General features: G+C 38.8%; 1 protein-coding gene and 1 long non-coding RNA gene across 2 annotated transcripts in view; one reads left to right on the plus strand and one right to left on the minus strand.

Moving 5' to 3' along the window:
- LOC132141487 (uncharacterized) overlaps window positions 1–17,075 on the minus strand; it is a 198,737-nt gene that overhangs the window by 42,226 nt on the left and 139,436 nt on the right. The window lies entirely within an intron of this gene.
- The window catches only part of LOC132141484 (globoside alpha-1,3-N-acetylgalactosaminyltransferase 1-like), a 72,090-nt gene continuing 67,609 nt past the window's right edge, over window positions 12,595–17,075 (plus strand). The window contains exon 1 of the mRNA XM_059551023.1: window positions 12,595–12,737. Coding sequence (XP_059407006.1) covers window positions 12,682–12,737 — 56 coding nt within the window. The 5' untranslated portion in view covers window positions 12,595–12,681. The remainder of the gene's footprint in view (window positions 12,738–17,075) is intronic.

The following is a 17,075-nucleotide window of genomic DNA, read 5'->3' on the forward strand; positions in this document are numbered from 1 at the left end:
GGCTAGCCAGCGTATGGATTCAGCCGAACGAGCAAACATTTAAACTACCGGTATAACTGTTAAAATAAAACATTTCTTTGTCTTTGTCTTTATCTTTCGATGCCGTCTGACCATTCTCAGTCCTTTAAATGGGCCCATGGGAAAAAGTAAATGAACATCAAGCCAAGTCTGCTCAAAAACTTCTTCCAAGTGTATTACAGTTTTTCTCGATTGCTTAAACACATTTGCCCACTCTGACATCACATTTTCAAAACCGTTAACACACAGGATAAAACTGAAGCTCAATGGCCAAAATGACTCATTTTGTTAGCAAAATGCTCTAACACTCACAAAACATTAAAAACATGCAACATATGCAAATATTTCCATCAAACACCACAACTTGTGGTCAAATTAATTTATTCTTTCAATCAATCATCACACAATGGACAAAATACAAAATGCAGCCATCAATATGAAACTTTACAAACTCAAATGGATACTGGAAAAAAAAACTACCAAAGGAAACTTATGGGTGGAAATACCTTAAAAAAAAAATAAAAAAAAAGATATACATTTTATCTTTCACATTTAGTCCATTCGTTCTTGACGATTATGCCACAGGTTCTCATCAACATCGCATTGAATGTTTTCCCTTGCAATGCACCGAGGGAAATACCTCCTTGCATGGCGTATCCATCCCTGGCAGTCCTCTGCACCTATTGCCAGGCAACCAGCATTCATTGCCTCCAGGAGGGGCATCTGCTCATATGGCCGGTGATCATACACCTTCCACCTCCAAGCAGAGAAGAACTCCTCAATTGGGTTCAGAAAAGGCGAGTATGCAGGGAGGAATTGTATCATAATACGAGGCTGTGCTGCAAACCATTCATTCACAAGGCGAGAGTGGTGGAAAGCCACATTGTCCCAAATTATGACATACAGTCATGCCAGGCCTCAACAGCCCTCTCTCTTCGGGTGGAATCAGGAATTCTTTCAATGCATCAAGAAATGTGATGAGGCGTTCTGTATTGTATGGGCCAATAGTTGGTATGTGGCAAAGGACTCCATCATTGGAGATGGCAGCACACATGGTGATATTGGCACCCCTCTGACCTGGCACTGTGACAGTGGCCCTCTGCCCAATGATGTTCCTCCCGCGTCGCCTCACTTTACAGAGGTTGAAGCCGGCTTAATCCACAAAAATGAATTTGTGATGTGCCCCTTCAGCTTCAAGCTCCATTATTCTCTAAGAGAAAGAGCAAATTCATAAAGCAAATTATTCCAGTCACATGTAACTATGGTAAACAAGGTATTACAAAAAAAATCTGTACCTGCACATACTGGAATCGTGCCTCCTTTACGATGTCAGATTTTTTTTGAAATGGAACTCTGTACAGCTGCTTCATTCTGACATGGTTTCGTTTAAGGACTCGATCTATAGTTGCCAAACTCACACTGTTTATATTTCAAAATGCTCCCTGATCTGCAATTACTGCTGCCTGGATTTCACGCAGTCTGATTGCATTGTTTGCCACTACCATATCTACAATACAGACTCTTGTTCAATACTACAGTTTTTTACGATTGCTATGACAGATTTTTCAATACTTTTAACAATTTTCCAAAACTCTTAACACAGTTAGCACTACATCCGCCTGTGTAAGCTATACTATTAACACATTTCTTGTTGCTTTAACACAAAATGCATACAATTAACACAAATTTAAAATGCTTGAACTTCTTTTACACACAAGCTCAAACAAGACCAAATGATTTAACACTGTATGTCAGAACAGATAACACCATGTTCTAAACCTAACCTTACAGGCTAAAGTCAAGGTAAACAGCTGTTCATATTGTGAATTGAAACACAAATATATTCCCTGTATTTTATTCCATTGCTAATGAGAAACAGCTTATTGAAGTTATGCAAATATATAAATCACAGCTGATTCCCATCTAGGAAGCACACTCAGGTGTTGAGGTTCTTTCAATCACATGATCATATGTTCTAAAAGAGGACTCTTTGGGCTGATCTTGTGTGGAAAAGAAACAATATAGAGCAACACAAAGAAAGAAAGAAAGAAAGAAAGAAAGAAAGAAAGCCTGCAAGAGGGAGAGGAAGACGAGTACCAGGACAAGGGAGAGGAGTGGGGCAAGGACAAGGGCAAGGGAGAGGAGTGGGGCAAGGACAAGGGCAAGGGAGAGGAGTGGGGCAAGGACAAGGGAGAGGAGTGGGGCAAGGGCAAGGACGAGACAGAGGAGTGGGGCGAGGGAGAGGGAGAGGAGTTAGAATGCGTGGTGGCGCTCAAAGAAGGACCAGAGCTAGGGTAACTGATCAAATAAGAGCAACTATCATTGACCATGTCATAAACCATGGGCTATCATATAGAGAGGCTGGTGAACGAGTACAACCAAATCTCAGCCGGGACACAGTGGCATCCATTGTCCGTATTTTCAGAGAAACCAACAGGTAGGATATTGCTTCTCCTACAGCAAAGTGTACTGTAAATACTGTAATATTACCATTTACAGTATTAGAGTGACTGTATGCCTCCGGTCTCTAATATGTAACTGTATTTTGTTCCTCTAAGGATTCAACGTCTACCTCCCTCAGGGGGCAGAGGAAAGCTCCTGAATGAAGAACAGGAACTTGCTATTGTCAACATGGTGATTGCTGACAATGAAATAAAACTGAAGGACATTCAGTCCAGAGTTGTAGAGGACAACCTTGTCTTTGGGAACATTGCAGCAATCAGCATAACATCCATTTCTCGGACTCTAGCTAAACACAGAGTCCTAATGAAACAACTATACAAAGTTCCTTTTGAAAGGAAGAGTGAGCGCATCAAAGAACTCCGTCACCAATACGTCCAGGTAAGGTTATGCAATACAGTCATTACTGTACTATACACAGTGTGTTTTGCAGTAAACTACTCTATAAACCTGGAGTACATTAGGACATACAGTAGATATACAGTACAGCACAGCATGTACATACACTGTGTCTAATTACTTTCAGAGAGTCATGGAGTTGGAGGCCAATCAAGTCCCACATGAAATTATCTATGTTGACGAGGCTGGCTTCAACTTGGCGAAAAGGCGTCGCCGTGGGAGAAACATAATTGGCAAAAGGGCCACAGTTACCGTGCCGGGCCAGAGAGGAGCCAACATCACCATGTGTGCCGCAATCTCCAACAATGCTGCACTCCTGCATAAATGTGAGATTGGCCCCTACAACACCGACCGCCTTCTCCTATTTTTAGAAGACCTGCACGAAAGATTGGTGCCAGAGGTAGAAAGGGGACAGGTGGGAGACCACTTGCCAATATATGTGATCACATGGGACAATGTAGCATTCCACCATTCCCGTGCAGTCACAGCATGGTTTGACGCCCATCCTAGGATGGTGTCCCTTTTCCTTGCTCCTTACTCCCCTTTCCTCAACCCCATTGAGGAGTTTTTCTCATCCTGGAGATTGAAGGTTTTTGACCATCGCCCACATGACCAAATGTCCCTCCTGGATGCAATGGATGCTGCATGCCAAGACAATCACAGCTGAACACTGCCAGGGGTGGATAAGGCATGCAAAAAGATTCTTCCCACGATGCCTTGCCAGAGAAGATATCAGGTGTGATGTGGATGAGAACATGTGGCCAAATGCAGAAGACCGGGCAGATTAGAAGTTTACTTTGTTTTTTTTAATTATTATTCCGGTGCTTTTTCTGTTTGTATATCTTGCAGTAATGTCCTTTTGCAAATAAAGTCTTTACTGCAGCAATTCTGTCTCTGTCTTTTTTTTAGAACTGTAACTGTACATTCTATAAAGCTACTCTGAGATGGTCTTTCATTTTTTGTGACAAAATGCATGCATTTACTAAACCCAACAAAACAAAAATGTAGAGAGGCTTCAAAAGAAACTACAGTGCAAAACACAATCTCTGATCAATACAATATACTGTACTGTCCATTGTATAAGGGCAGACCTGTCACATAAAATAATGCAATTTCTGTAATTTCAGCTGATAGTGTTTTTTTTGTCATTGTGTTATGATTGACTAAATGTTCCTGTTGGAAGAGAACATGTGTTAGTGTTTTGAATAATTATTTGATTTTGAAACATGTTTGCAGTGTTTTGGTAGACATAGTGTATTGTGTTAGTGTATTATTGTATTTTGAAAATGAGATTTGGAGTTTAGTTTACAATGTGTGATTTTGAGCATGAAATTAACCGTTTTGCCAATTGTGTGTTTTAGGTGTGTTGGTGTGTTAAGAGTTTAGGAAATTTGTTAAATGTATTGAAAAATCTGTCATAGCAATTGTAAAAAAACTGTAAATATCTTTCCTCTGCCACCAGTGTGTGGCAATGTGTGGATTCTATAAAGTAAAAGCAAAAAGCATGTCAAAATTGACATTACTGTATAACAGTCACATAAATGGGATTGATAAAACATCTGCATTACTGTAGACACGGTTTGTTCTGCTAACAGGGCAATACAGTAAAGCTGAAATACACAGTTGTATACATTACAGTAACACGGTGAATTACCTGTTCTCATTCCGAAAAAGCCTGACAATAGATGCCACAGTGCGCCGACTCAGAATGGGCTGGACCCTTTGTCCAGCATTTCTAAAGGACAAGCCATGATTGATGACATGGTCAATAATTGTTGCCCGAATTTCATTTGAAACTTGAGCTCGATTTTGTCCTTTTGCTGCTGCAGCTCCTCCACCACGCATACAAACTCCTCTTCCTCGGGCCGCTCTGCCATGGCCTCTTACTCTCCTTCCGTGCCTATGGCCTCTTTGATCCATGCTTGCAAATAGCAACACAGAGGTGGCATCTTTTATAGATGGATGAGGACTGATTGCTGATTGAAGAGTTGTGCAAATGAGTTTCACACAAGTGCATAGAGATTTATAATTATGCAAGTAGTTTCTATCAGCTGTGAATAGATTTTTTTCTTTTGTTCAACACAGTGAATCCAATAGAGTTTGGGGCCTTTCAATGAGATCTGTGGTAACTGTTTTGAAAAAGGGTGTGAAAAATGTGTGAAACAAATGAAAAAGTGTTAAAACATTTGCAAGAGAAGACTTCTGCTGTGCTAATAATGTGATGATAAAGATCAAGCGGATACCAGTTTCATTTAGTGTGTCTTAGCAAATGAGAAAAACTGTATTACATTCACACATTATATATTTGCATTGCAAGGGGTTGTGCTTTAGTTTATCCAATGAGATATGGATTACATATATGTTGAGTATGAGCCAAAACAACAAGTTATATAAACATACATGTGATCAGGAATTACTGGACATATAAGGAATAATACTGGCACTGAGCCTTTCAACTTTCTGCAAAGGTCAAATTAAACTCAACATCCTGGGCCTAAAAGGTTCCCCCGCCAATCTTCACCGATTCACCTTTAGGTATGATCTGCGCATGCGGGTATACCTGCGGAGATAAAGAGACATACGACTAAAGCATAGAGAGAGAAAACACAGATGAGAGGAGGTAAAAAACATCCCAAAGGAAAGGGAGAGCAGGAGATAAAGAGAAAACAAAAACACTTATATATAGCAAAAACAGGAAACATCTGTGGAAGGAGCGAGTAAGAAGGGAGGAGGGATTGCAACCTCACAGTAATATGACAGAGATCATTACAGTTTTTTACGATTGCTATGACAGATTTTTCAATACTTTTAACAATTTTCCAAAACTCTTAACACAGTTAGCACTACATCCGCCTGTGTAAGCTATACCAATAACACATTTCTTGTTGCTTTAACACAAAATGCATACAATTAACACAAATTTGAAATGCTTGAACTTCTTTTACACACAAGCTCAAACAAGACCAAAACAATGGATTTTTACTGCCAAATTTACCAATGATTTAACACTGTATGTCAGAACAGATAACACCATGTTCTAAACCTAACCTTACAGGCTAAAGTCAAGGTAAACAGCTGTTCATATTGTGAATTGAAACACAAATATATTCCCTGTATTTTATTCCATTGCTAATGAGAAACAGCTTATTGAAGTTATGCAAATATATAAATCACAGCTGATTCCCATCTAGGAAGCACACTCAGGTGTTGAGGTTCTTTCAATCACATGATCATATGTTCTAAAAGAGGACTCTTTGGGCTGATCTTGTGTGGAAAAGAAACAATATAGAGCAACACAAAGAAAGAAAGAAAGAAAGAAAGAAAGAATGCCTGCAAGAGGGAGAGGAAGACGAGTACCAGGACAAGGGAGAGGAGTGGGGCAAGGACAAGGGCAAGGGAGAGGGAGAGGAGTGGGGCAAGGACAAGGGCAAGGGAGAGGAGTGGGGCAAGGACAAGGGAGAGGAGTGGGGCAAGGGCAAGGACAAGGACCAGGGAGAGGAGTGGGGCAAGGACAAGGGCAAGGGACAGGAGTGGGGCAAGGGCAAGGGAGAGGAGTGGGGCAAGGACAAGGGAGAGGAGTGGGGCAAGGACAAGGACCAGGGAGAGGAGTGGGGCAAGGACAAGGGAGAGGAGTGGGGCAAGGACAAGGGAGAGGAGTGGGGCAAGGACAAGGACAAGGGAGAGGAGTGGGGCGAGGACAAGGACGAGACCGAGGAGTGGGGCGAGGGAGAGGGAGAGGAGTTAGAATGCGTGGTGGCGCTCAAAGAAGGACCAGAGCTAGGGTAACTGATCAAATAAGAGCAACTTTCATTGACCATGTCATAAACCATGGGCTATCATATAGAGAGGCTGGTGAACGAGTACAACCAAATCTCAGCCGGGACACAGTGGCATCCATTGTCCATATTTTCAGAGAAACCAACAGGTAGGATATTGCTTCTCCTACAGCAAAGTGTACTGTAAATACTGTAATATTACCATTTACAGTATTAGAGTGACTGTATGCCTCCGGTCTCTAATATGTAACTGTATTTTGTTCCTCTAAGGATTCAACGTCTACCTCCCTCAGGGGGCAGAGGAAAGCTCCTGAATGAAGAACAGGAACTTGCTATTGTCAACATGGTGATTGCTGACAATGAAATAAAACTGAAGGACATTCAGTCCAGAGTTGTAGAGGACAACCTTGTCTTTGGGAACATTGCAGAAATCAGCATAACATCCATTTCTCGGACTCTAGCTAAACACAGAGTCCTAATGAAACAACTATACAAAGTTCCTTTTGAAAGGAAGAGTGAGCGCATCAAAGAACTCCGTCACCAATACGTCCAGGTAAGGTTATGCAATACAGTCATTACTGTACTATACACAGTGTGTTTTGCAGTAAACTACTCTATAAACCTGGAGTACATTAGGACATACAGTAGATATACAGTACAGCACAGCATGTACATACACTGTGTCTAATTACTTTCAGAGAGTCATGGAGTTGGAGGCCAATCAAGTCCCACATGAAATTATCTATGTTGACGAGGCTGGCTTCAACTTGGCGAAAAGGCGTCGCCGTGGGAGAAACATAATTGGCAAAAGGGCCACAGTTACCGTGCCGGGCCAGAGAGGAGCCAACATCACCATGTGTGCCGCAATCTCCAACAATGCTGCACTCCTGCATAAATGTGAGATTGGCCCCTACGACACCGACCGCCTTCTCCTATTTTTAGAAGACCTGCACGAAAGATTGGTGCCAGAGGTAGAAAGGGGACCGGTGGGAGACCACTTGCCAATATATGTGATCACATGGGACAATGTGGCATTCCACCATTCCCGTGCAGTCACAGCATGGTTTGACGCCCATCCTAGGATGGTGTCCCTTTTCCTTGCTCCTTACTCCCCTTTCCTCAACCCCATTGAGGAGTTTTTCTCATCCTGGAGATGGAAGGTTTTTGACCATCGCCCACATGACCAAATGTCCCTCCTGGATGCAATGGATGCTGCATGCCAAGACATCACAGCTGAACACTGCCAGGGGTGGATAAGGCATGCAAAAAGATTCTTCCCACGATGCTGAGAAGATATCAGGTGTGATGTGGATGAGAACATGTGGCCAAATGCAGAAGACCGGGCAGATTAGAAGTTTACTTTGTTTTTTTTAATTATTATTCCGGTGCTTTTTCTGTTTGTATAGCTTGCAGTAATGTCCTTTTGCAAATAAAGTCTTTACTGCAGCAATTCTGTCTCTGTCTTTTTTTTAGAACTGTAACTGTACATTCTATAAAGCTACTCTGAGATGGTCATTCATTTTTTGTGACAAAATGCATGCATTTACTAAACCCAACAAAACAAAAATGTAGAGAGGCTTCAAAAGAAACTACAGTGCAAAACACAATCTCTGATCAATACAATATACTGTACTGTCCATTGTATAAGGGCAGACCTGTCACATAAAATAATGCAGTTTCTGTAATTTCAGCTGATGATAGTGTTTTTTTTGTCATTGTGTTATGATTGACTAAATGTTCCTGTTGGAAGAGAACATGTGTTAGTGTTTTGAATAATTATTTGATTTTGAAACATGTTTGCAGTGTTTTGGTAGACATAGTGTATTGTGTTAGTGTATTATTGTATTTTGAAAATGAGATTTGGAGTTTAGTTTACAATGTGTGATTTTGAGCATGAAATTAACCGTTTTGCCAATTGTGTGTTTTAGGTGTGTTGGTGTGTTAAGAGTTTAGGAAATTTGTTAAATGTATTGAAAAATCTGTCATAGCGATTGTAAAAAACTGTAAATAATCTAACAATAACGTTACTGCATTTGATAATTCATCCAGTCTATGTTATTTCTCGAAATACACTCTATTTATATTCGTTTAAACTAGAGTTACCTACCATAACTCCCTTACACAACCGTTTGTCAACGCTGTCGCTGCCGTCTACTGATGTTGCGGTCTGGTAGATTGTTCGTGTTGCGTCTCTATTATGGAATTACATTTGTTTCAATAATAATGAACGAAACTTTATAAAACTGAACGTAACTTGTTCAGAAACTATCAAAAATATGCCATTACAAAAGAAGAAAAACACTATGAAAATGAAAAAAAAAATGAACTCAGTCGCACAAATTTAACAGGCTCTTCAAATATGCTTCATTCTTTGTTAATGTTTTTTAAAGTTTCTTTTTCACTTATCATGGATTCTAAATTCATTGCCACAGATCTTGCTTACGTTTCGCAGTTTTTTGTTTGGTGTTTTGACACAAACCTCTCGTGGGGGCGGGTTTAACAGTGATCTACTCTGATTGGATAGTGAGCTTTTGATGGACAGGTGCTCTCTGACCAGGAAGTACAGACGCCACCCAGTGGCGTGCATATTGGAAAGCTCTCGCGGTGATTAAATCTGGTCTCTACCGCAAAAAATTCTTTTTCACAGACAAAGTGAAAGACATACACAGGTTGTACCCTGTAAAGAAGTGTATACAAAGATTTAAATATGACATTGATCTTACATGCTCTTTTTGTTCGAGTTCTGAAGAAACTGTACACTTATTTTGGTCATGTCACTACACTCAGACACTTTGGGATGATATTAGTGTGTTTGTCAAGTGTAAGATTTTGCCAGGCTTCTCAGTACATATGAAAAACATTATATTTGGGTATTATGACTCTGACCCCACAAACGAAAATAACCGTTTTGTTATTAACTAAAAAAAAAATCCTAAACAAATTTCACATTCACAAATGCAAATTCTCTGTCTTCTCTGTTTTCCTAAAAGAAATGGAAAACTATATGAATGTAATCTCAGTGTCTAATAAGAAAGCTATAAGGACTGTTAGATTTGCTCTGCCTTTGATTTCCTTGTTTAATTTTGTTTAGATTTTGGCCCTCTTTTTATTCTTTATGTTTTTTTTTGTGGTAGATATTATGTGATGTATGTTTATACGTTTGTATGTTTCTGTTCTCTGCATTAATAAAAATAGAAAAAGAAAATAAAGCTCTCGCGGTGATTTGTATGCAATACATCGTGCCTTGTGTTACTAAATATATAAATAATATTTGGCCTTGGATCGTCTCAGTAAAGATGAGCTCTCAGGAGACACGGAGCGGCATCGTCTTCCTTCTCTTGTCCTTCAAGATAGCTTGAAGTAAGCTTGTGTTACTGAAGTTTTTCATGTTACAGTGTGCAACAGTTTGTTGCGGGTTATTATTGTCATTCAGTAACACAAGCTTACTTCAGGCTGCCTTGAAGGAAAAGAGCTCATCTTTACAGACTGAGACGATCGAAGGTCAAATATTATTTACATATTTAGTAATACAAATCACAATCACGAGAGCTTTCCAATATCTGTGCCACTGAGTGGCGTCTGTACTTCCCGGTCAGAGAGCACCTGTCCATCAAAGGCTCACTATCCAATCAGAGTAGATCACTGTTAAGCGCGCCCCCACGAGAGGTTTGTGTCAAAACACCAAACGAAAAACTGCGAAACGTAAGCGAAATCTGTGGCAATGAATTCAGAATCCACGATTAGCGAAAACGAATCTTTGAAAAACATTAACAAAGAATGAAGTATATTTGAAGAGCCTGTTAAATTTGTGCGACTGAGTTCATTTTTTTCATTTTCATTGTTTTTTTCTTCTTTTGTAATGGCATATTTTTTAAAGTATCTGAAAAAGTTACGTTCAGTTTTATAAAGTTTCGTTCATTATTATTGAAACAAATGTAATTCCATACTCTATCAGGATTGCCAGATTTTCACACGAAAACCAGCCCAAATACTATTCAAAACAAGAACAAAACTAGCTCAATTGGATTTCGAGGGGCTCCCCAGTTAAAAATCGCGATTTTTGTTGGTGATTCCCTGCTTAAAATCGCATTCCAGGGGATAAATATCGTGTTATTGGAGTCGCTACAACCCGCAAATATGAAAAACTACCTCCGGCAACAGTGTTAAAGTAGCCCAATTCCGCGGGAAAACCGCAGACTTGGCAACATTGCATCTCTTCCTTTTCTGGCCCGTGCCAGTGTTGCCACCTTGTGGACAAACTACCTTAGGTCAAACACAATTCAAGACATATATGCGACCTGCATGTACTCTTCTAATGTGGACCGCGGGCTGCCAATTGAATAGCCCTGTTGTAAAACATGATGCGTTGTGTCCTTTATGCACAGTATAAATAAATAAAAAAATAAAAAAATAATTAATAACTTTACTGGCTCATATTTTTTTATTAGAGCGTTTGAAAAAAAGGAATGACTGCCGAAATGTATTTGCACCGTACTGTATAAATAATTTTGTGTGCTTGAATGTACCCTGTACTTGACCCCTGAATGTAACATGTGGCCCCTTATTGGCCCCTGTTACAGAAAAATCCTAGAACCGCCACTGCTCTGACACAACAACTGCCAAAACTCTTTGTACATACAGACAAATTTGCACATGCTTACGTACTGTTTTCAAAACTGTTAAACTTATGTTCAAAACAATAACATAATACAAAACTGAATAATACATCAATTTGCTACATTTCTACAGTAATATTTTAATGAAGTATATTTTAAATCTTAAAATTAAATGCTATAAAAAACAATTATAGCCTAAGTATGACCATCCACATGATCAAATGTCCCTCCTGGAAGCAATGAATGCTGGATGCCTGGACATATCCAGTAGAAGATTGCCAGGGATGGATCAGAGATGCCAGAAGATTCTTTCCTGGTGTATTGCCCTAGATGCCCTGACATAAGATGTGATGTGGATGAGAACCTGTGGCCAAATGGAGAAGACTGAGTAGATTAGCATTACTATTGTATCTGTATCAGATGGTGTGTATAAAAATTCTTGTATTTTGCAAAAAATAAATAAATAAATAAACGACATAAAATACTGACGAATTCTGCATCATGTCTGATTCATTCCAGTAACATATTGCAGTGAATTATAAACAGAGATGTGTCCTTGTTTTACACAAGAAAACATTCTATAATGCTACATGTTGTTAGTGTTTTTTAGGTCATTGTTTTGTGAGTGACAAAGTGTGTTCGTCGGCTGTCAACCTTTGCTAGTGTTCTGGAAGAATGAGTTGATTTGATACCTGAAGAAAGTGTTTTGGTAGTTGTAGTGCATTTTGAATGTGAAATGACCTGCTTTGCCAAGGTGAAAGTTGGTTAGGAGAACTGTGTGAACAGTTTTGCAAAAGTGACCTAAGTATTGAGAAATGTGTTGGGTTGTTTTTAGCCTATTGCTTTTTAGAGTGTGGTAACACGGATTGGTAGTATTTCCTGGCTCCTACTACTAACGTATTTTGTAACACTGTAAGTTTAAAAAAGTTTTTACTTTTTTATTCTTGTCATATTATTTTTCAGTACTTTTGCCTGTACTCAAGTAAATTATTAATTAAGTAGCAATACTTTTACTTAAGTACAATATCTTAGTACTCTTTCCACCACTGAAAATATTACACTCAGTCTATACACATACCCTGTCTAGGTGAGATACAGGAACACTGTGGGTAAATAGGTTTCAAATTACTGTGCTTAGCAAACCTTAACACTCTTAAAAATAAAGGTGCTTCATGATGCCATAGAAGAACATTTTTTGTCTAAATGGTTCCCTAAAGAACCTTTAACATATGAAGGTTCTTCAAATTACAAAAATGTGAGAAAGAGATGGTTCTATCAACAACACAGCCCCCTCCCTCTTCCTTCCTTGTCATGCATATAATCAATGTAGCAGACTGTCTAACTGACAGTCAGTCCTCCAAATGCTTAGAGACTCAAGAACCTAAAGCACACAAGAACCTAAAGCAGGAATAATGAAAGTAAATTTGTATTTATTTTTTCGTGCATTGACTGGCTTGTCACTAATTGGGTATGTAATTCCTTTTTTTTTATTTGCTTGTGGTTTTTTAATTCTTAAAATATACTGTTACAACTGGAGTAGAATAATCTTGCATTATTCTCAGTCCAAAAGTCCTGCTTAAACATGCATGCAAGGTTTGTAATGTGGCAACATGTTTTAACCTGCCCTGCCATTTTGTTAGAGAAACTTTAAGTAATAGAAAGGAAGTGCAGTAAAATGCTTTCAAAAAAGGACTGAGTAAATTAATCTTTAATCAATGTCATGATGGTTTCACATGGAATAATTGTTTAGTTCTTGTAATGTTTTTTATGAAACTGCGTAAATTTGTTTTCTATACAGTATATTGGTCAAAGATGAAAAGGGGTTTGAAAAAGCAAAAAATTATGATCATACATTTTTACAGAAGACATCCACTAAAATGTAATTTAGTGTAACTGTAGTTCATATAACAAAAAATCTTGACGTGCATATTTAAAACAAGGAATTGCATTAAAAGACTGCATTTAAGGATCAAAGTGCAGCCCTATCATTCAGGATTTACTCATTTGTTCGAAAGAAGCTTTTAACAATTTAAATATAATGCATATTTTATGATCACTTTTTCTTTTATATGTTTTAATAATCAGAGTTTAGAATAAATATGTTGTTTAATTTAAATACACATACATAAATATATGTTATGCTGAATGACATGGGACATTACTTAATCTATTTTGATATATTTTCAAAGAAGTTCTCAAATAAATTTAATGTTAAATTTAAAGGAGACACTTAACTTGCAGTAAATATGCTTTCTATGTAGCCTATATATAGTCACTTTTGTAAATGTAATTTGATGCAGACACAAAAATGGGATGTCTTTGACCCATATATTCTCTATATTTTATTTTTGAAGCAGCAGTTTTGAGGTCATTGTGTTTTTCTAGCAGGCACAATGATATTACGCAGCACCTGAGAATAGTATTTTACAGCACCCATGGTACAGCAGCAAAGTACCTTGATTATTACACCGGAGTGAGAGTATAGGTCCTAGCCATATAGGCCTAGGAAATCACAACTTTTTATTTTCTTAGTACACAATGTAACAGAAGAATCAGAAGTTTTAAATAGAAAAAATATGGAAACTCTTTGTTCATTTTGGAGTGAGATGCTAATGGTCTAATCAAATTCAATGATCTATGTTACAGTTTTTTACAATCGCTATGACAGATTTTTCAATACATTTAACAAATTTCCTAAACTCTTAACACACCAACACACCTAAAACACACAATTGGCAAAACGGTTAATTTCATGCTCAAAATCACACATTGTAAACTAAACTCCAAATCTAATTTTCAAAATACAATAATACACTAACACAATACACGATGTCTACCAAAACACTGCAAACATGTTTCAAAATCAAATAATTATTCAAAACACTAACACATGTTCTCTTCCAACAGGAACATTTAGTCAATCATAACACAATGACAAAAAAAACACTATCATCAGCTGAAATTACAGAAACTGCATTATTTTATGTGACAGGTCTGCCCTTATACAATGGACAGTACAGTATATTGTATTGATCAGAGATTGTGTTTTGCACTGTAGTTTCTTTTGAAGCCTCTCTACATTTTTGTTTTGTTGGGTTTAGTAAATGCATTTTGTCACAAAAAAATGAATGACCATCTCAGAGTAGCTTTATAGAATGTACAGTTACAGTTCTAAAAAAAAGACAGAGAAAGAATTGCTGCAGTAAAGACTTTATTTGCAAAAGGACATTACTGCAAGATATACAAACAGAAAAAGCACCGGAATAATTAAAAAAAACCAAAGTAAACTTCTAATCTGCCCGGTCTTCTGCATTTGGCCACATGTTCTCATCCACATCACACCTGATATCTTCTCTGGCAAGGCATCGTGGGAAGAATCTTTTTGCATGCCTTATCCACCCCTGGCAGTGTTCAGCTGTGATGTCTTGGCATGCAGCATCCATTGCATCCAGGAGGGACATTTGGTCATGTGGGCGATGGTCAAAAACCTTCAATCTCCAGGATGAGAAAAACTCCTCAATGGGGTTGAGGAAAGGGGAGTAAGGAGCAAGGAAAAGGGACACCATCCTAGGATGGGCGTCAAACCATGCTGTGACTGCACGGGAATGGTGGAATGCCACATTGTCCCATGTGATCACATATATTGGCAAGTGGTCTCCCACCTGTCCCCTTTCTACCTCTGGCACCAATCTTTCGTGCAGGTCTTCTAAAAATAGGAGAAGGCGGTCGGTGTTGTAGGGGCCAATCTCACATTTATGCAGGAGTGCACCATTGTTGGAGATTGCGGCACACATGGTGATGTTGGCTCCTCTCTGGCCCGGCACGGTAACTGTGGCCCTTTTGCCAATTATGTTTCTCCCACGGCGACACCTTTTTGCCAAGTTGAAGCCAGCCTCGTCAACATAGATAATTTCATGTGGGACTTGATTGGCCTCCAACTCCATGACTCTCTGAAAGTAATAAGACACAGTGTATGTACATGCTGTGCTGTACTGTATATCTACTGTATGTCCTAATGTACTCCAGGTTTATAGAGTAGTTTACTGCAAAACACACTGTGTATAGTACAGTAATGACTGTATTGCATAACCTTACCTGGACGTATTGGTGATGGAGTTCTTTGATGCGCTCACTGTTCCTTTCAAAAGGAACTTTGTATAGTTGTTTCATTAGGACTCTGTGTTTAGCTAGAGTCCGAGAAATGGATGTTATGCTGATTGCTGCAATGTTCCCAAAGACAAGGTTGTCCTCTACAACTCTGGACTGAATGTCCTTCAGTTTTATTTCATTGTCAGCAATCACCATGTTGACAATAGCAAGTTCCTGTTCTTCATTCAGGAGCTTTCCTCTGCCCCCTGAGGGAGGTAGACGTTGAATCCTTAGAGGAACAAAATACAGTTACATATTAGAGACCGGAGGCATACAGTCACTCTTATACTGTAAATGGTAATATTACAGTATTTACAGTACACTTTGCTGTAGGAGAAGCAATATCCTACCTGTTGGTTTCTCTGAAAACACGGACAATGGATGCCACTGTGTCCCGGCTGAGATTTGGTTGTACTCGTTCACCAGCCTCTCTATATGATAGCCCATGGTTTATGACATGGTCAATGATAGTTGCTCTTATTTGATCAGTTACCCTAGCTCTGGTCCTTCTTGGAGCGCCACCACGCATTCTAACTCATCTCCCTCTCCCTCGCCCCACTCTTCTGTCTCGTCCTTGTCCTCGCCCCACTCCTCTCCCTTGTCCTTGCCCCACTCCTCTCCCTTGTCCTGGTACTCGTCTTCCTCTCCCTCTTGCAGGCAGGCTTTCTTTCTTTCTTTCTTTCTTTCTTTCTTTCTTTCTTTCTTTCTTTCTTTCTTTCTTTCTTTCTTTCTTTCTCTCTTTCTTTCTTTCTTTCTTTCTTTCTTTCTTTCTTTCTTTCTTTCTCTCTTTCTTTCTCTTTCTTTCTCTTTCTTTCTTTCTTTCTTTCTTTCTTTCTTTCTTTCTTTCTTTGTGTTGCTCTATATTGTTTCTTTTCCACACAAGATCAGCCCAAAGAGTCCTCTTTTAGAACGTATGATCATGTGATTGAAAGAACCTCAACACCTGAGTGTGCTTCCTAGATGGGAATCAGCTGTGATTTATATATTTGCATAACTTCAATAAGCTGTTTCTCATTAGCAATGGAATACAGTTTTTCTCGATTGGTTTAGCTCATTTCTTGAAACCGAGATGACATTCTCAAAATAACATGGACAAATCTCCAAACCACCTTGCAATTGTTCACAACAGAATGTCATTTTTCGTTGGTTTTATCAAATTGCAAATGCTTTAGTACATGTCTCAAGTGACTCTGTGCTTTTTTTTAAATGATTATGTACAAGTAGCTACAGTTAGCACAATGAGCCCACATTTAGCACATTTTCCAAATAAATAGATCTTGCTGATCTAAACTGATTAGTTGATTTTTCAGTGAAATGGTTACTCTCTCCAAAACATATCAGCATGTTTTCATTGTGTAAGTCATCATATGCACAATTGTCTGTTCAACTGTCAAAATTAGTCAAAGATATAATACCATGAAATAATTTCTTGGAACATTTGATAAATTTATGACAGTACTTGACAATCAATCAGGTGAAATTAGAACTAACGAAGGAGCAGTTTCCCACATCTCAGATGACCAATCAAACAGTTTGTTTAGTTACCTGACAGGTGTTGTCTATGATTATGACTGCTGCCAAAAGTATATAGACAGAGCTTGGCCCGGGGCCAGTTTCATTTGCAGTGTGAACATGGAAGCACCTCGCCAAGTACAAC

This window comes from Carassius carassius, chromosome 5, assembly GCF_963082965.1.
Source record: "Carassius carassius chromosome 5, fCarCar2.1, whole genome shotgun sequence".
Taxonomy (NCBI): Eukaryota; Metazoa; Chordata; class Actinopteri; order Cypriniformes; family Cyprinidae; genus Carassius; species Carassius carassius.